At 38.5% G+C, this 19,886-nt stretch overlaps 1 protein-coding gene across 4 annotated transcripts in view; it reads left to right on the forward strand.

Annotated features, from left to right (window-relative positions):
• Positions 1 to 52: 52 nt before the first annotated feature.
• Positions 53 to 19,886, forward strand: part of AEBP2 (AE binding protein 2) — a 41,980-nt gene continuing 22,146 nt past the window's right edge. For 2 of the 4 annotated variants that reach the window (XM_088141332.1, XM_025168455.2), the window contains exons 1-4: positions 53 to 910; positions 13,413 to 13,620; positions 18,743 to 18,850; positions 19,489 to 19,675. In XM_088141332.1, the coding sequence (XP_087997458.1) occupies positions 126 to 910; positions 13,413 to 13,620; positions 18,743 to 18,850; positions 19,489 to 19,675 (1,288 nt within the window). In that variant the 5' untranslated portion in view covers positions 53 to 125. The remainder of the gene's footprint in view (positions 911 to 13,412; positions 13,621 to 18,742; positions 18,851 to 19,488; positions 19,676 to 19,886) is intronic. The other 2 variants (XM_007420938.4, XM_088141333.1) reach the window with 2 other exon arrangements.

Consider the following 19,886-nt stretch of genomic DNA (forward strand, 5'->3'; position numbering starts at 1 on the left):
GTCCGCAACCGCAAGGGTAGCCACGCCCCCTCGTCGGCCCAGGCTCCTCCTCCCCGCCCGTGCGCGCGCGCTCGGCGGGCTCTGAGTCTCGGAGGGCAGGAGCGGCGCGGCGACTCCAAGACGTCATGGCGGCCGAGCTGAGCGACATGGCGGAGCCGCCCGCAGTCCCGCCGCCGCCGCCTTCCACCTCCTCCTCGTCCTCCGCGTCGCCCTCAGGCGGCGGCGCTGCCGAAGAGGCGGCCGAGAGCGAAGCCGCCGCCGCCGCCGCCGCCGCCGCCTCCTCCCCGGCGGGAGTGGAGGCCGAGCCGCCCCCGCCGGCGCTGAACGGCGAAGGGGCGGAAAGCATGTCGGAGCCCAGCCCGGAGAGCGCCAGCCAGGCCGGCGACGGCGACGACGAGGAGGAGGACGGCGACGACGAGGAGGACGAGGAGGAGGACGAGGAGGACGACGACGCCGAGGACGAGGACGAGGAGGACGACGAGGAGGAGGAGGAGGCCGAGGCCGGCAGCAGCTCCGGCTCCTCCAGCGGCTGCTGCACCGACGACGCCCGCTCGCTCAGCCCCGGCGGCAGCGAGGCCGACGCCAAGGGCGGCTCCGGCGGGGCGGGCGTGGGCGCGGGCGGCGGGCCTGACGGCTCCGGATCCGCCGGCGGAGGCTCCACTGAGGCGGCGGCGGCAGCGCAAGCGGCCCCGGCGGCAGTGGCGGCGGCGGCAGAGGGGGACGCGGGCAGCGGCGGCAGCGGCGTGTCGGCCGGGGCGGACGAGGGCTACGGCACGGGGAGCGGCGGCGGCGGCGGCGGCGGCGGCGGCGGCGGCAGCAGCTCCTGCAGCGCCTCGTCGGGCGGCCGCAGGGGCAGCCTGGAGATCTCCTCCGACGGGGAGCCGCTGAGTCGCATGGACTCCGAGGACAGGTCGGTGGCGGGCCGCGGCGCCCCTGTTGCTCCCTCTTGCCAACGCCGGCTTGTAGTTCTCCCGTCCCCGCTCCTTGGGGGTGGTGCTACGTCCCCATCCGGGCCACGGGGCGCTCCTTCAGAGGTGACCCTCCTTAACTGCACATGTCCCCCCCATACACACACACACACACACCCCTTGGTGTTTCGTTGACCCTCATCGCCCTCCTCCTTATACCCCATTTGATCAAACATGGCTGTCTTAGCTTTGAAGGTTGTTCAAAGTAGAATGGGGTAACTCATACTCTGTCCCCCCTTCCCCGGGAGGTCACATTAAATATCTAAGTGTGTGTGCATCAGGCATACTGAATTTACTAATAGAAGCGAATTTATTCGAAGTATGAAAATCAGTTTTGTTCCTGAACAAAAGGGTAGGTGGATAACAGCAGCTTATTTTTATGTTAAGCCTCTTAGTTCTGTAGGCTTTGCAAGAGTAGATCCTTTAAAAAAAATTGGAGTCTTTTTAGTACATATGTTCTTAGTTTTTAATGGTATTTGTATTCAAGTAGAACTGAATACTGATGTAAACATGAGATGAAAAAGTCATCTGGGTGATTCATATTGCTATTTTAACTTAAACCTCTTCTCCGTTTAGTCACTAAAACAACAGCATACTATCCAATGGGAATTAGATTTCAACAGAAATTAAAATCATAAGAGTGAGCTAGTACTAAAGTTCAGAAGGCTGCTATGGTTCCTAAAAAGTGGCTGAATAGAGGGGAAGCATGAAACATACTAATGCAAAATATAAAATTAATACTTAATTGTCCTGCTGCATATATAACAAAATTTGTGGTTTAGGATCAAACATATGGCTTGAAGGTAAATATACTTCACCCTAAAAATTGCTGGGCTATTTCTGGCTTTGTGTCTTTCCATTTAATCATATAGAAAATCAGGGTGGATATGTAGCTTTTGGGAAAGTTCAGCAATAATATGCCTAAACTGTGCTTAGTTTTGAAAAAGTAGTAAGCTATACCTTTAATATTTAAACTACTGTAAATTTTTCCTCTAAAAGATACTTTCCCATATAAATTAATATAAGTACACATTTTTCTTCTGCAATGTGTAAAAATATTGGGCAGTATAAAACCCTGTTGTCTAAATTTTATTTTTTGCAACTTCAAATGTGTTTTGGAAAAAGGACTATACAGTTGATACAGCCAGCCTGTTCTGCCACCTCTTCCTGCATGGCTTCAACATCAGAGACTTTTTTCTCCCCCTGTGTTTACTAGTGGGCCAGATGAAGAGCCCTGGAAAACCCGAAAGCTTCCACTTTGCATATCCAAAGGTAGCTTGATAAAAGAAACTGTGTTGGGAATTTTTCATGACGTACCTGGTATCATGGAGTTAATAATAGTAATTGCATTTTATTTTCAAATAGGAGGTTGTGAATTTTCCTGATTAGTTTTGAGCATGTTCATTCTGGCATAATAAAAGTTTTCTGTTGAGGATAATTGAAGCACCTGGTGCCAGCAACACTGTTAGTACATTCTAAGAGTGAGGCAGCTAAGTGACTGAAGGTCTGTGTTACATTCTGTTGCCATTATTAATCATTGCTTTTCTATGAAAAAAAGGATAGCCGTTAAATGTCTTTATGACTTTTTCATTTCAGTTTACATTAATATTGAAAGTGATTCTTTCTTCTTGGAAGATAGGGAGTCAGTTATGCTGGATTGATAGAGATTTGTCTATTCAGATTAAGGTAAATGTTTGTTTATGCAAAGCAGGCACTGAATGGGCAGTGGATCTGTACAAAATGGTTTAGTTAATGTGCTTTTGATTGAATGTCATGCTTTCATAAGTGTTGCAGAAAGCAAACTAACCTTCCCCAGTGTAGCACCTATCAGATGTATCTCCTAGACTTTCTTATGAATTCTGAGAATTACAGGCCCCATGCATCTGGTGGCGCCAGAGTGGGGAAGCCTGGGATAAAGAACCACAGAGTAAATGTTTAAATTATATAAAGTTTGGAAATTATCCCAAGATAATCTGATAGCTTCAGTCCATGTGATGTCTTACATAAGAGGTGCTTTAGACACAACAGATAGCTAGGTAAAGCTTAGCTTTTATAACTGAAGAAAATGCCATTATAACATATTCTAACACTTTTTGATGCTTTGCTTTCATCCAACAGTTCTTATTTTCCTATTGCATGTAGACAGAGCATTGTGGATTCTTCTGTTTTGATACTAATGAGGCTCCATATATACAAGCTAAGAATATTTGTTTTACTTCATTTTTAACAATGCTTCATTCTTTAACATTAATTGCTTTTAGGCAGGTTAAAAGAAAATGGTAGGTAGTGGAAATGAAGTTTTCATTGTATGGACTTAGAAGATGCAGCTTAATCTGAGCTGCTCTTGTTGCCTTTTGGTCTGATGTTTACTTTCAGGATTTGACCTGATTGCCTAAACAAGTTAGGGTCTAAAGTTCTGAGGTAGTATTTCATACAAAAGTAATTTGTATGACTTTGAATTTTTCTCTCTTATCTTAGATAGCCTACCTTGAATTAATGTTGGAGAAACCAACATGGGAATATAGTAAGGAATTCCCAGAATAGTTCAGACTGTTTGAATGGGACATTTTCCCTGAAATGATCACTCTTACTACATCCCTTTATCTCAGGAACTGCTTTGAATTTTTGGTTTGAATTACATTTTTCTTATAAAGTACAAAAAGATAAAGAATTTTTCAGGACTGAGTCTGAAATCACTTATGACTTGCCAGTATCATTTTTTTTAAAAAAAAAAATCATTTATCTGTGGTCAGTATGGGGTATAAACTTTAATCTGTATATTCATACTTGGAAATCAGAAAGGCAGAACTGGGAAGGAGTCTTTGTCTTAATTTTCTTTATGCTAAGGTCTGCTTAGATTTAGCTTTCAGATCTCAAGTTCAGGTTTCAGCAATATGCAGCCAGAATGGGAGACAGCTTTTTTGTCCATCCCAACCACTAGATAGATATAAAAGGCACTGGTTATATGTAAGGAGGAGTGCCATTCTCCTGAGCCTATTATCTTCTGTGTTTAGTGATCTGAGCAGATCCTTTCAGTGAAATTTCAGCATTTTTTCCAAGTAAAGAAAAATAAAATGCAAATTTGCCTTTAAAAGGTCAGAAGTTGAGATAGTGAAATGAATTATTTGAAGTATGCTATTACAATTTTAAGTGATTTCTGAGATATTAGACCCTCTGTCGAGAATCAGTGCTATAGCTTTCTGTAGTCATGGACATGGATCATGATGACACAATGACTTGCAGGCAATGACTTATTCAAAGTTTTGTAAACTTGATTAAAATTGTTTTTAGCAAAGAAAAATCATACACATCTTGGATATCTTAATGTCTTCTAAGGTCATATTCACGTGAAGCAAGTGTATTCCACTGTGCTAATCTGACATTTGTAAACAAGTTAGTTAAAAGATCAAAAGTTATTATACATCTGCTGAAGTGTTACACAGATTTTAGATCAGTTTAATCACACATAGATACTTGAATTTAACAGATCAGACAGATTTTCTCTCTGCTTATAGTGAAAATATAGAATTCACTTCCTTGGGGTATAATGCCTTTAGTACAGGATTAAACAAATTCATGGAAGGTTCACAGGGCTGAAATCCAGTTTTCTATGAAAGGATTTCTGATCATGCAACAGAATCTCTCCCCTCCCCCCCCCCAAAAAAACTCTGCTTAAGAAAATTCCCCAGGCTACCAGCGGAGATTTTGGAGGAGTTGGCAGATGGACACCATTGGTTATAATAGCTGTCAATGGTGATTACCTCCAGGGTCAGCCAGCATGCTTCCAAATACCAGGTGCCAGGGGAATGACTGTGGAAGAAGACTATGGATAGAATTTCCTATTTGGAACAGGGTGCTGGGCTGTTCTTGTTTATAAACTTGTGATAATCACAGCATTAAATGACTTCATTTTAAATGTTAAGAATGAATCATTACAGTGTCGCATCCATCTGCAGTAAGAGAAAAGTTTGAGGGTGACAAATAATTCATCTTATGCATTTATGATACATAGGCTTATGCATAGGAACAGATGGCAAAAAATAGAGGCTATTTTGATGTCACCTTCAAGAAGCATGCCTAAATGCTACCCAAGAAGTTAAAAAAAAAATTAATTTAACAAAATAGGATAAAATGGATTCTTCTAGTTCTATTAAAAAAACCACAGCTATTTTAAAGTTATGTTGGTGGCTGTTTTGATATTTGTCTTTGCATTGGTTTGTGAGTAGGGGAAGAATAGAAAAATTGCTTTGGGATTTTGTGTACCAAGAGTTACATAGGGTAGCGCTTGTGAAGCATTGAATATTCTACCAAAACCTTTGTTCAAGATTTAAATAGCTTAGTTATGTGTCATATTCAACAGAGACAAGATTAGGAAATTGAGACTGTATGGGAGGGAATAGTTTATGTAACCCCTCCACTGGAATTCTCAAGGTTTGGACTAGAAACTCCTATTAGCCATGTTGGCTTGGAATTCTTGTGAATTCTCCGAGACCAAGTGGAGGACACCTGTTGTATAACCTGTTCTGGGTCTTTAATGTGCTAACTGTAGGAAGCACTGCGCCCATGAATACTGTGCACTTTAGTAATCTGATCTCTTACATTTTTTAAAACATGTAAAAAGGATTCCAGCTTTCCAAATCTAAAACATCACAGCTTCACTCCTTCAAACATAATGCCTAGCCTTTCATTCTGAAGTGGAAAAGACATACAGTTGCACATAAAAGATTAGGCACCCTTGGTCAAATTGAATGTTTCAGTGAAGTTTGATATAACCTCTACATAGTACAAAGTTAAACACAACATATTTCTTCAAATTTGAATATGCATTTGTTATTTACATACAGATTCAAGATAAGAAAACTGGGAATATGGCAGGTGCAAAAGTTTGATCACTCTTTTCTGTCTATAAATTCTCCTTTGGCAGAAATAACAGCACCAAGCATTAGCTATGAGTTTCCTAGTGCTGGTTTTGGAATTTCCCCCCACTCTTCCTTGCAGTCCTTAGTTTTAAATTAAATTATTGATCGGGAGTTCTCAAACAGGCAACACATGCAAGGACTCCTAAGAGTGACCTTATTCTGTTGCAGCAACTCTGCATCTTAATAAACATATTACTTAATTCTTATTGTTCCACCGTAGGCAATAGTAATTCACGCACAAGTCAGTTCCACATTGGAATACAAAGTGATGCTTTTGTTTTGAGCTGGCTTTGAAGGTTTCTTCAAACTCTTTTAATCAAAATACAGCTTTGTAGTTAATTGAGTAGAATGTTGAAGGCAATCAGATTCCCCCCCCCCCGTATTTAATTAGGTAATGATAGATTATACTTTTTCATTTATGGTTATCTTCTCTTTTGGGGCACCTAGACTAATGCTGTGCTTTATTGCTAGGTTCACACAACATTTATCTGTGGTTTACTCAGTTAACCTAACTGCCAAATAATTAAAAGTCCATTGGTGGGATTCACACAGTAAGATAGCTAAAATGGGGTTAGCTAGTTGTAATTCAGTGTGTTGGGCAAATGCATCCAATTTTTTTCCCCCAGTATCTGGCCATTTTAACCAATCACATGACACTCTTTCTGACATTTCATTTGAGCTAGCTTGAAACCTGCTTGATAGATTCTTACCATTTCGTTGAACTTAACTGCATGTGCTTGAGTAGTTTGTGGTTAATATGGATTGTGTTGGCTTTCCTGGAAGTTTTTTTGCCTACAGTGTTGCAGATAACTAAATTGCCATAATTGATGTTTAAAGTGCATGATTGAAAATTCAGCTAAATCTTTTGGCAGAATCATTGAAGGATAGACCTAATGCAGCCGAACAGTACTGTAGTTTTTCTGGGCCTCCAGGGCTCAGCTGAAATAGTTTTATTCCATTTCTTTTGCTCTGTATGAAAATGTATACTTCACTGTGCTCTTTATTGCCTCCTTGAAACTTCATCTGTTTTTCATTCAAGGCCTGGATTTGCAAGTAGTATTTTCCATATGGTCCTTATAAGCACCCTACTCCCCAGCTATGAAACGAATAACAGATTTGCTATAGCCCTGCCTGGTCTGTTGGGCTAAACAGAAAAATATAGAATTCTGCCTATGCTTAATTTCATGGAGAAATTTCTTGGAGTCACATCATTATAAACCAGGGAGTCATGCAAGTTTTAGAGATTTTCTGTAGTGTGTTTTGTATGCCATTTCAAGGACTCGATGGTTCCTTAGAGCCTTGAAAATCAGAACCTTGAAGAGTTCTGAAAGGGCTAGCAGGGGTGGGTCTTGAGGGCATAATCTTACATTGATCTTGTTTTTTTCTGAGAAGTTTAGTTTAAGGTAGTGACATCAAGAGGTTTCTGTTTCACCCCTTGGCTTGTAGCCTGCAATATTCTTTAAATTATTGTCTTGCCCTAAATCTCCTTGTATATAAAACTAGTAGGGAGTCTTCTAAAATTTTGGAATCTATAGTAAAAAAAATCTATAAATGATGTATTTGTTTTTATGGGAAGATGCTGATTCTTGATTCAGGGGTAATAAGGTAATAAATTGAAGTTTGCTCCAGACAGGGTACAGTTGCATTTGGTTGGGCAAAGGTTTGCCTCTTTTAATACAAATTTTAGCTTATTCTTGGGTGAAGAGTTATCATCCCCAACAAAAGTATTTATGAGCTCCTGAATTCTAATTCCAACCACACTGTTTAATTACAACTCTGGTACTACTTCTGGCTATGCTGAAAGTAAAATGATTTAAGAAGAAGGCGACAGAAGGCTGCCTTTGAAAACAATTTCAGAAGCTTCAGGTGCTCTAGGATCTCACAAAGGTTACTGGTTTTCTCATCATCATTGGTTGGAGTACTGCAGCCTAGTCTACATGAGGCTGCCTTAATGACCACTTGGAAACTGCAGTTGATACAAAAGACAGCGGCCCACTTGTTAACTGGTAATAGATGTAGTATGCTGTTGCATTTGTTGCCAGTTGGGTGCAATTCTGGTTATACTGAAAGTACTGGCATTAACCTATAAAGATCTATATGGCTTGGTGCCAGGGTACTGGCATATCTTCCATTATAGTTAAAAATGCTGGGTATTACAGTATTTATAGCCAGCATTAGTTAAATGGCTTGTGTCCTAAGGTCCACCATCTACATTCTGAGATTCGATGGAGATGCCCTTTGCATTTTTAGAGGACTAGATGATTTGTTACCCAGGATACATGATTTTTTTTTTTCTTCTGCTCAGGATAGCAATTTACTTTTAATTTAATGGCAGTTGCCTTTTAATTTTACCTTCTAGGACCAAGTTCCATTTTTTGTTTATAAAGGTTGTAGATAATGTTGATACTTTAATTTTGCTGTTGCTGTGATTCAATTCAAATTATTCTGTTATTTTTATTGTTTTGAAAAACGTTAGTCTTGATTACTAAAGGCAGGATATAAATTAGTCTAAGAAAGTTTTTCATTTGTTCTTGGTTTCTGGAAAATAAATTTTTGATCTCTAGAAATATTTTATTGATGGGTTAAAAGACTTGTTCCTTTTTGACAACTTATGTGAAACTTCTAGCAGCAGTGAATTATATTTACTTTCAAATGTCATGGATTTATTGCCTTCTAGTTGCTTGGAAAACATTATTTCTTCTAGCTTCTGTGTTAGAATTAATAGAGCAACAATTAAGAGAAGGTCTTTAAAAATTCTTTATAATTCCATGTTTACTTTTCAAAAATGAAACCTGTTGTGCAGCAATGCAAACCTGGTTACATATCCAGAAACAAGAGCTTACATTTCATGATTCTTAATGTTAGTTCTCTAGAACTAGCAGCATAAAAGCTGTGAGTCAGTGAAACTGGGGAACCTGGTTTACATGCTTTTTTTCCCCCTGCCACTCCTAGCCTTTGGTATCAAATGGTTATGGAATGTTAATCACTGTAACTTGATGCAGTACTGTAAATGAGAACTGCCTCTGAAGCTAAATATGGACACCTATCCATTTAAATAAGCTCTATTCAGCTTCTTATATAATGGGATTCCCCAGTGCCTCTGTTTTGCATGTTCCTAGATGTACTTTAAGGGTCCTTTCCTATTCTACTGGGAAGGGACTTGTGTGGGAAAGGGGAGTCCATTCTGCCAGCAGTTCCTGTTCTTCAGCATGATTACCATTATGTGTTCTGTAATCCTTGCCCCTAATTTCCTTTAATGCTCTAGTCAGAGATGTTGCTGTAGCATATGGAGTTCATTAGTGGCCTAGACATAGAAGCCAGTGATCATTTGGCAAGGCAAGGAAGGTAGAATTTTAAGTGCTCTCTAAAGAAACTGTCTGTATAGGGAAATATGTATCTTGCATAGTCATTTAACTGATTCACTAGATCACTGCAGGTGTTAGTAATTCAAAAACTCAGAGGCACAGCCTGCCTATATGCTGCCCTCAAATAGAAAGTCTGCAGAGAACTGAGCTTAGTGATGTTTGTGGAGTCCGATGTCTGATTAGCGATGTGTTTCATCAAAGGCATAGTGGATTTTTGCCTTATATTTAAGTTCAATCAATCATAGTTCTGAAATGTACAAAAACTTTGGCTTTTACAGTAGCAATGTAAAAGCCAAATTATCTGCCAAGTTAGTGTAAGACTTGCATCTCTGAAATATGTTTCTATTGATTGTATTGTATATTGACTTCCATAACCATTGATGTAACTTCTCATTTTTGGGGTCTGATATGTTCCTGAGGGAAGGTAGCCCTCATCTAGCTCTTAGGTGACGTAGGGCACATTTATAAATTGTTTAAATCCTCTCTGTGTTGTCTAATCAGTCTTAGCCTTTGGTTAATAAAAGCTGCCAATTTTTTGTATACTCTGCTGAATTTGCTGTTAAATTTTTTTACTGAGATGGATTTTTGGACTATTCATTAAATTTGCCAAAAGAGATTATAAACAGTAATGATGAAAGTGATTCCCCAGGAGGACAGAAGTCATATTTGGAGCAGAGTATATTTTCTTTGTTGTCTTTTAATGTAAAATATTATTGCATAGTGTTATTTCAAACATTTAAAGCAAGGCACTGCACAATACAAAATACAGATCTAAAAATATTTGAAGCTCTCCCTGACAGCTTCCAATTTTAAATAAACCTGCATGAGGAAAAAGGAAGACGGGGATCAAGAAAGACAGCGGACAAGGAGATATGAGCACTATGACTCTATGCATGTTTACATGGAAATAGTTGCATACTAGGTTTGTGCTACACCCATCTAGTCATTCTGAGGTCTTCTGAAGGCTTCCAAGAAGTTAATTGGCCCCGACCCTGCCAGTCTTTTGCAAGGCCTTGAAAACTTGGTTTCATGCCCAAGCGCCCCAGGTGTGGAACAGAGCCTGTCTCCTGGCTATGTTAATGGTTGTTTTGATGGTCGCTGTTGCTATTTGTTTTTATTTGTTATATTGTATGTATTTAATCTATTTTTATTGTAAGCTGGCTAGAGTGATGCATGTGAAATGGGCGGTTACATAAATCAATTAAATAAATAAATAATCCGGCAGAATGCTGTGTCTGGGGAGAAAAGGAGAGGCCGGGAATAGTGGAACATTTCAGTTTTTATCCAGACAGTACCAAATGGGGCATTCTTGTGTTCCCCAGAACATTCCATTCCAAAAATGGCATGTTTTGCACGTCCCTGATGCACATTATTAGACTGCATCATAAATACCCATACTAAGTAGAATAAGTGCCTTTAGTAATTGTTTACAGAACTAGTGCATTATCAACAAGTAGCAATATTTAATGTTCCCTCAAGAAAGATATTTTATAAGATGGGAAGATAGAGTAAATAATTATGTAGTGCTCATAGAACTTTGGATCTTTTTTAGCCATTTATTGCAAAATGAATATTGGACAAAGTAAATATATCCAGTAATACTGAATGTAATATATAGAGTATTGGATGAAGTTTGAATAGTTTTCTTGATACGAATAGATTAAATGTATTATTACAAAGTTTTGTCATTTTGCTAAAAAAATACATGTAAGGAGAACTAACTAGAAGTTCATGAAAAGCAAAGGTGTTTTTTTCTGAATTCAGAACAAAACAACTATACTTGTGATAATCAAGGTGGCTGTGTTCTGTTGGAACAAAGTTTGAAGTGGCTCGGAGGATTTCCAACTTCAAAACAAATCTCTTGGAATAGACACATCCTGTTTCAAGCTCAGAACACTTGAAAAGGGCTGTTCCAGGAGCAAAATGGCTATTTCAAGTTTGCTTTCTTTGATCAGAACACTTGAAATGCTGCCATTCAGGCAGCCAACTTTTGTTCTGAAGTCGGAATGCAGAAATTTGTTTTGAGCTTGGAACACAAAACAGCATTTTGAGCTTGAAATGCTCTGTACATCCCAATCCTTAGCAGAGCCTTTTGGGGAGGGAGATGTATTCACAAAGATTGATCTGGTAAGCAAGAAACATTCATTAGTAGATAGATCAATAGATAAGCATATAGTCCTGACCAAGCTCTTCTGAAGGGCTTTTTCAGCTAGTTGAGAGAACATAGAGATTTTTTATATTGCTGTGATTAGGTGGCTGGTTTTAATTTTTGCATTATTATTACTACTACTACTATTATGTAGCCATTTTATGTTCTTCTTCTAATTATTTTTGTATATTGCTGAGAGTTATGTGCTTCTAACAGTCTAGAAATTTAATAAATAACAGGTCTCCAGATTAACTACTGTTGACAGTGTGGCTCATAAATATTAACTGAGTGACCACATTCAGATGCTTCTCTTAATGACGAAAACAATTAATCCCCAGTTTGTTTTGAGAAACGTTTAAGGTTTGAGGATAATGGGTAATCCACACTTTCTTATGGTAAGTTCTACTTGTATTATGCTGTCTCTCACTTCTACTATAGCCTTCTTACCTAAAAACCTGTTTCTGAAATAATGGGAAAACTTGCATTGGCATGGAATATTATAGGAAATATGCAACAGGAAGGATAACTTTGCATAAACCTGAGAACCTTTTTGGGGACTAGAAATGGCAACTTTGGTTCAAAACTACTGTATCAGTTCTGTAAAGACAATGTTCTTTTTGCAACGAATTTATTACTGAATTGCACACATGTGTCTCAGATGTCTTCAGCATTATATTTTGAATTGATGTGCTGATCAAAGAAAAGTGCATTTGGAAATCTGTTAAGCACAGACGTCTGTGTTCCAATCCTTCTGATCTGGCAAATTCTATTTACTTTATTGCTTTAATATCAATTTAAAGTTATTGTAAGATATTTTAGGGCTGAATATTTCTTATTACAGCCTTTGATACAGAATGTAAAAAAAGTTCTACTCAGAAAAAATAAAGCTTCTAGGATATAGAATTCAGAGTTAGGTGTAAAGGAAAATTATATGTTTTTGAGAATTTTGAGCCTGGCAGTTATTTTGGAACACCAGAAATAAAAGGAGTTTGCAGTAGCTTCTGCTTGTTAGTTCTTCATTTCAGTAGCATCATATTACTGTGCAAGATCATCTCTTTGTTAACATTGTTAAAAATCAGAAAACCTTGACAGTCACCCCAAGGTCTTCCAGGACTTTTTGGTGAGTGACAGGAATCTAGCCTCTGCTCACTCTTTTACCTTAAGTGGTTACCTAAACTTCAGCTGAGGCTAACACTCTTCAGAAGCACTGCAAAAATGTCAAGAATAATTTCTAATATTCTAAAATGGAAAGCCGCATCAAGTGGTAGCAGGATTGGGCCCCCATTAGTACTTTAATGGGAGACCTCCAGGAAATACACCAGGGCCACAGCCTAGACTGGAAATCCAAAAATGCTCATATTTGAAGCTTGGTAAGGTTTTTCCACATGCACTTTTACAATCTTTTGATGGAGTTCTCTTATAAAAGGCTTCTGAGAAAATTTGGCCATCATGAGATAAAAGCATAGATTCTAAAGGTTTCTATAGATTAAACACTAACATACATTGAATAGGAATGAATGAAGCACAATAATAGAATCTTCTACTTAGCTTAGGAATTGTTCAGTTTCATTGTCACCTGAAATTTTAAGTATCTTCCAAACCAATTAAAGACCCATGAGAAAGTTGCTGCTTCCTTTAAACATAAAATAAGTATAATTAATTCATTCATAAATGTTCATTTTGTGAGGTTTGTCAATAATATACATTTTCTGTGACTTTTTGGGGTGGTGTATTTGAAATCCTTGCAGTTTTCTTGGCAACATTTTTTGGAAGTGATTTGCCACTTCCTTCTTCCTAGGGCTCAGAGAGAGCAACTGGTCCAAGGTCATCCAGCTGACTTCATGCCTAAAACAGGACTAGAACTTATGGTCTCCTGGTTTCTAATCTGGTGCCAACAAACTGGCTTGACAAAATATAAATATATTTAACTTTGTATTTGGTGAAATTGTCAAATTCGCACAATTTTCAATAGAGGGTAATGATTAATTAATGTTTTTCCCTCTTCTTGCAGCATAAGCAGTACCATAATGGATGTAGACAGCACAATTTCCAGTGGACGTTCAACTCCAGTCATGATGAATGGACAGGGAGTGACTGCTTCATCTGCAAAAAGTATTGCTTATAACTGCTGTTGGGACCAGTGCCATTCTTGCTTCAACTCCAGTCCGGATCTGGCAGATCACATTCGGTCTATACACGTAGATGGTCAGCGAGGAGGGGTTGGTGTTTTTTAAATTGCCCTTCAATGATAATCTGCATTGTATATTAAACAAAAAATTAAATATGTTTTATGGGGCAAAGCTATGCTGTTATAATACGTACATTTTAAAGTATAGAAGTTCAGAATAACTGTTAAAACCAGTGAATTTCAAGAATGGAAATTAAAATAGGCTTGGTATACAAATTATAAGGAATGCTCAGTGATGGGGCAATGATATCCCCATCCATATAAAAGAATGAATTGTTGCCTATACTCCAGATGCTTACTATCATAGGCAAAAATGAGCTGAAGAGGAAGGAGAGATGAACAAAAACAGATGAAAAGAGGGAGTCAGATGTACTTCTTAATTTAGTAGGATATTGGGAAATACATGGCTGTCCTAAAGGCTTGATAGAAAAAGTGGGTTTTGATATAATGCCAAATAAAAGCAAAGACAAAACAAATATTTTGTGCACATTTCCAGATAGAGGGGCAGGGGCTGTCAGATTGAGTGATAAAATTGGATGAGTAAAGATTGCATTTACAGATACATCTGCATATGAGAATGGATGTTGGGGCTTTGCTATGCTTTCAGAAGGAGTGATGCACGAAGCAGATCACCACCAGAAACCATTTTTCCTTGAAGGGCTAAAGCACCTTTGTCAGAAGACTTTGCACAGTGGCATCAAAGTTTCCAGTTGTTTCCATGTATATATGTACAGAAAATACTTTGTTGGGATTTCAGAAGCACCTGGGGGGAAATGGCTCTGCATGTTCAAACATAGATGCATAGCTGGACTGAGCCTTCTGGAGAACACCGCTTTTCTAACTTTTTAAGGAGAGGTGCTTTGTGCCAACGTGCTTTATGATCTCCTTTGAATGCTTCACATGTGCATAGTTGATATAAGGGAAAGCAAGGCAAAGGAGGATTTTGAAGATGATGAGGGATCTGTTTTGCAAGTAGTAGAAGTTTTAAAGTCTCCATGTGTATGTAAGAGAGTCAGATATTAGAAAAGCACAGATTCTCCAAGAAAGACACTATTTGTTGTTGAGGTGATAAAATTGATTTGGAGGAGTTGGAAAGTTGGTGATGAGTTGTGATGAAGATGCTCTAATCTTCTGATGATTGTCTAGATTCTGTCCTTCAGTCAGTGAAGGAAAACTATTTTTGTATCACACTTACGAAGTCTTATGCAATATAGTGCTAGTTCTGAGTGTCAGTAATGTTAATAATTTAACTGAAAGGTGTGTTATATGAAATTACACATAGGCTCAATTTTGCACTTTCTTTTGAATTACTTGGTTTCCAAAATGAAGTAAAATACTGAAAAGATGAAACAGATGACTAAGTGAGAGGTTTCATTTAGTAAATTTCAGATTTAAATTGCTAATTTGTTCTACTTATTGCATACTTTCTGTGAGTCAGGGTAGAATTGACAACCTTGTATTTGTTTCCCTCTAATTTGTTGTGATAAATTTTTCATTGGAAATGGACATTATATACCAGTTTGAGTGTCTTTTTCTTTCAACAAAGTTAGAATCATGACCAGGATCTAACCATGGCCTTCAGCTTGTTAAAAGGAGGAACGAGTCAAATGTTCTTATTTACAATTTATGATAAACCTCAGCAAGAGCTGCTTTGATTTGTTGTACTTAGTTCCATTTGAAGGCATCTAGGAGAGCTACCAAGCAATACTGTTTATTCCAAAGTAAATTAAATTTCTTTATAGTTTTGGCATATTGCAGCCCAAATTGTACAATTATGCCAAGTACTGTTCTAGGAGCCAGCTGTGGGAATGTGCATTTCCTGCCATTCCTTCTTCGTCCTTGTTTGACTTAGCTGTGACAAATAATTCCATGTGTACAAGTGCTGATCATTGTTTTTAAAGGGGTAAAGATGCTGTCTTTGAGGGTGATTCAAATGGAGCTCTTTCCAGTTTTGACTGTCCCACATTGTTTCCAGAAATGGCTGTATTGACCTTGATTGGCTTTCTCTGAAGGGACAAATTGAAACAAACTCATCTGGTTGAATTTAATTTAATTGTAGTTAAAAACTGAAGTAAACTCAGGTGAATGGTAGTTAAAACTCAGGAGAAAATGTGTAGCTGATCCAGAATGTGGTGGCACATGTAGTTATGAGCATACCTCAGTCTGCCCATGTAATGTGAGCTGAACTGGTTGCTAGTGAGCTTCCAGGTGCAATTCAAGGTGCCAGTGATTTACCTGTAAAGCTCTTCATGGCACACGGCTTGCACATTCGCAGGACTGTCTGTCTCCAATTATCTCTACTTGTCTGACAAGATCTAATGGGGTTGGCATGCTCTGGGTCCCATCAGTTAATCAGTGTTATAGTATGGGACCTAAGAAGCAGGCTGTCAGCCCCATTCAGTAGACCAGACTAAGAAATTAACTACATAGGAAGGCTAAAGTTACTTTTACTGCAATTAACTACAGTAAGAAAATCTTGCAAGTCTGATTGTGCTATACTTCCTCTTCATTCTTATAGTTCAGTGAATTAAGGAGGTGTCTGTCTGAGCCACCTCTGAATGTTATCTGGATGTTCTGGAATGAAAAAATGTTTCAGCCCATTTAGTTTAGGCAACAGCACTTTCATATTTCTGTCCAGATCATCTTCATTATTTCATTACTGTCTACACATTCAGTCTCTGCCACCACACCTGCCATATTCCCTCCCCCAAATTCATAAGATTCCAATCCTGCCAGCCTTTAGAAAGGCCTTGAAGACCCGGTCCAAGGGTAAGAAAAATGTTTGTTTGTTTGTTTACTTATTTATTTAAATCCCAGAGTTTCATGTTGGGAGGGTGGCCATACAAACTGAAAATATAAATAAGTTCTGTCCTTCAGGGCATTATACCAAATACATACTGTTTGGAGTTCCCAATGTTGTGATTAAAAAGTTCATAAAAGATACAATGGGAGGGAGCCTGAAAGTGGGCATTCTTTGCGGGGACAGATTGCTGCCACTCCCATGACCTTCTGGAAATTCCTAAAAACTTGGCTGTTCTGGAAGGCTTTGGGGATTTGAGTAGTTCTTGGTGCCAGGAGTATTATGTGTATTGCATGGGCTGCAGCTGTTGCTTTTATACACTACTTTGATTAAAGCAGGTTGTAAATCTATAAATAAATAAATAATAAGCTAATAAAGCCCATTGGAAAACACATGTAGGGACAAAATCTTGAAGTAATCACATTTTCATTGTGTCCCTGTAAAATAGTAATCCGTAGTCCAAGAGCAAGATTCTGGTTTTGGTATTCTTCCAGGAAAGAGAGTGGAAGAAAGGCAAGCCTAGTGAATGGGACTGAGCTGCTTGTTCCCTTGTTAGTTTGTTCTATACTTGGTCCCTTGACCATAGGCAGAGAGGACAGCATGACTCCCTTTGGCACTGGTCTACCTGGATGATAAACTTCTCATAATTAATATTACAGTTTCATTGGCTGCATATACCTGCATTCTTATACCATTATAGCATGAGCATAAATTGGGTTCTAACATTCAAGTCAAACTTGAATGCAGAATTCATTGGTTTTTACATATGCAAAATTATTCTGTCTGTGCTGAACTCTTTTTGGTCATTGTTAACCCATGCATTATATGTATAGTGCATGGAGAGAAATTGTATACTTTATCACAGTAGGCATACTGCATCAGATATATATCCTATTATAATTAAACACTTTTACCCTTCTGTTCTTTGACACTTAGAAAATGAATGGTTTCAGTCATTTAAATGAAGTTTGCAATATATGGTTAAGATTTCTGTATGATGTAAACTTGAAGGTAATAATAATTCAACTGTGTGTAGAGAAACACCACCTGGTAGGTAACTGGGAGAATAGTTCATCTATTTCATTTGACCTTTGTTGGATTTTCCTTGCTCACTTTTATATAGCAAACAATTCCTTTTATATTCAGCAAATTTCTTGTGGGTTATTTGAAAGATTTTTTTTTTATTCATAACTGTCTTAACCAGAAAGATGTGTATTATTATCATAAAGCACAACCAGTTACAAGACTCCACAAGATTTGTCTTGATTTACTAGCCAGATTTTTATTTGGCCTGTCACTGTCTTTCCAAGTATCCTTTTAGGGCTTGGGAAAGAGAAGGACTTCTCTTTTCATTACAATATGGGGGAGAAATCTGTGTTATCTTCTCAAAACCACTTCAAACAGAGATGTCAGCATTTGAGGCCACTGAGGATGTCTATGGTTAGTTTAAAATATCCCTTCATTTGAGAAATTGCAGCTTGATAAAGTTAAGGCAAAATGCCATTTTGTGATTTATTAAGTGTATTTTTAATTAGTTTATCTTTTAAAGTAGAGCTTGCCGCTTCCATACATTTCCACAATTGTCTAGGGTTTTGTTCTTTGTCAGTCATAAGGCAATCTATTTCTGACCTCCTGGGGTATGTAGAATTGGAAAAGTGAAGGGGAAGAGACACTTTTGATGACCAGTTGATGGGAGTTACCTGTAGCTGCACAGGTGGTAGGACAACAATTCCAGCTTTCCATGGAGTCTGATGGGTTAAGGAGACCAGTATCAGAGAAAAAACTCATGCCCCTAAATCCTCCCAAGTATCTAGGATACAAGAAATGCCAATCCAGATCACCATTTGGACAGTGCCCAAGTAACTTCACAAACAGGCAGTGATATGGGGACATTGGCACAATTTTCTAGGGACAGAGGTAAATATTTTGGTTAGGCTCTTAAATAGTCATGAATCAATCTGTGCTTGCTGAATTTACCTAACCTTCTCAAGGTGGCCTCTTAGATTGGTAACTTTTCACAGAACTGATTTAGTGACCTCAGCTGTATGTTCATTCTATGATGATCCTTGCAATTACTGTTTCTTTGCTGTGAATTTGGAAACACTTTTTCATTTCCCATTTTTTGAATAGTTGAGTCTGCTTTAAAAAAAACTAGATGACTTCTCTTAATGTGCTAAGACAAAGCAACATTGCTACCAGCAGTGAGAGCCAGTTAGGAGATGCATTAAATGTGCTAAAAGCAAAGGTTCTCTACAGAAATGTGTATTATTTTCAAGTACTTTAACCTGAATGTTAAAAATATGTGATAAATAGAGCTTCCACCTAACTTAATTCTTGTGTTCTGTCTTACTAGGTATTTGTTTGCTTATGGAAAGGCTGCAAAGTGTATAACACACCATCAACAAGTCAAAGTTGGTTACAGCGGCATATGTTGACCCATAGTGGAGACAAACCTTTTAAGGTAGGATATTTTCTAAGACAGGCTTTCTTTTGTCTCTGTATTCAGTATTTATTAAAATATTTACCTGAAAGGAAGGCGTTCCCCTCTCTCCCTAAAATAGCCTGCCTTTAAAATATGAGAGTAGTCCCCTGTCTAAGCTAACAGGTTCAAAGGAGAATAAAAATACAGTAGGACAAACTGACTAACTTAAAAATATTTGGTATTTATAGTATTGCTTTAAGGTTGGTACCTGCTTAATCATTCTGGAAAAGCTATTCCACAATAAGGGAGTTTTTTGCTAGGTCATATAATGATTAATGTTGGTTAATTGTTGGTTAATGTTCCTGATGTGTGTGTGTGTGTGTGTGTGTGTGAGAGAGAGAGAGAGAGAGAGAGAGAGAGAGAGCTCCTGACAGCAGGAATTGCTGTCACAGAACAAACATGTTATCCATTTTAATCACTATATTTGAAGAAGTGCAACACTTCAATTGACCTTTGCTATAATACTTAATCTTATTATTAGATTTGTTTCTTTATGAGAGAGTCAGTATTCATTCACACAAAAAATTCATGAATATCTGCTATTAACTGTGCAAAAGAGCTGTTGCAATTGGTATGATTTCGTATTGTTGGCTATGTTCTCGTATTTGTTTTTTTAGTGCGTTGTGGGAGGATGCAATGCTAGTTTTGCTTCACAGAGTGGGCTGGCTCGGCATGTACCAACACACTTCAGTCAGCAGAACTCTTCAAAAGTTACCAATCAGCCAAAGGCAAAAGAAGAGTCTCCTTCTAAAGCTGGGATGAACAAAAGAAGGAAATTAAAGAACAAACGGAGGCGCTCTTTACGTAAGCCCATTGCACCTTTTAGTTCTGTGATAAGCTTTATAAACCTTAAGCCTGCCTTTGGTGGCTGCTTGCTCTATTTAGCCAATAGCTTTTTGCCAGTCTGTCACCCTCTTACAAGCCCTCTCATTTGTAGCTTTGAATTTAAGATCTTGCTCCATGGAAAATTCAGGGAGATGATTAGACCTGGTATCTCAGAATGTACCTTCTTATT

The sequence above is a fragment of the Python bivittatus genome, unplaced genomic scaffold (genome assembly GCF_059951505.1).
Source record: "Python bivittatus isolate LINGU-HERP-01145 unplaced genomic scaffold, Pbiv_v1 ctg000330_np1212, whole genome shotgun sequence".
In the NCBI taxonomy this organism is placed as follows: Eukaryota; Metazoa; Chordata; class Lepidosauria; order Squamata; family Pythonidae; genus Python; species Python bivittatus.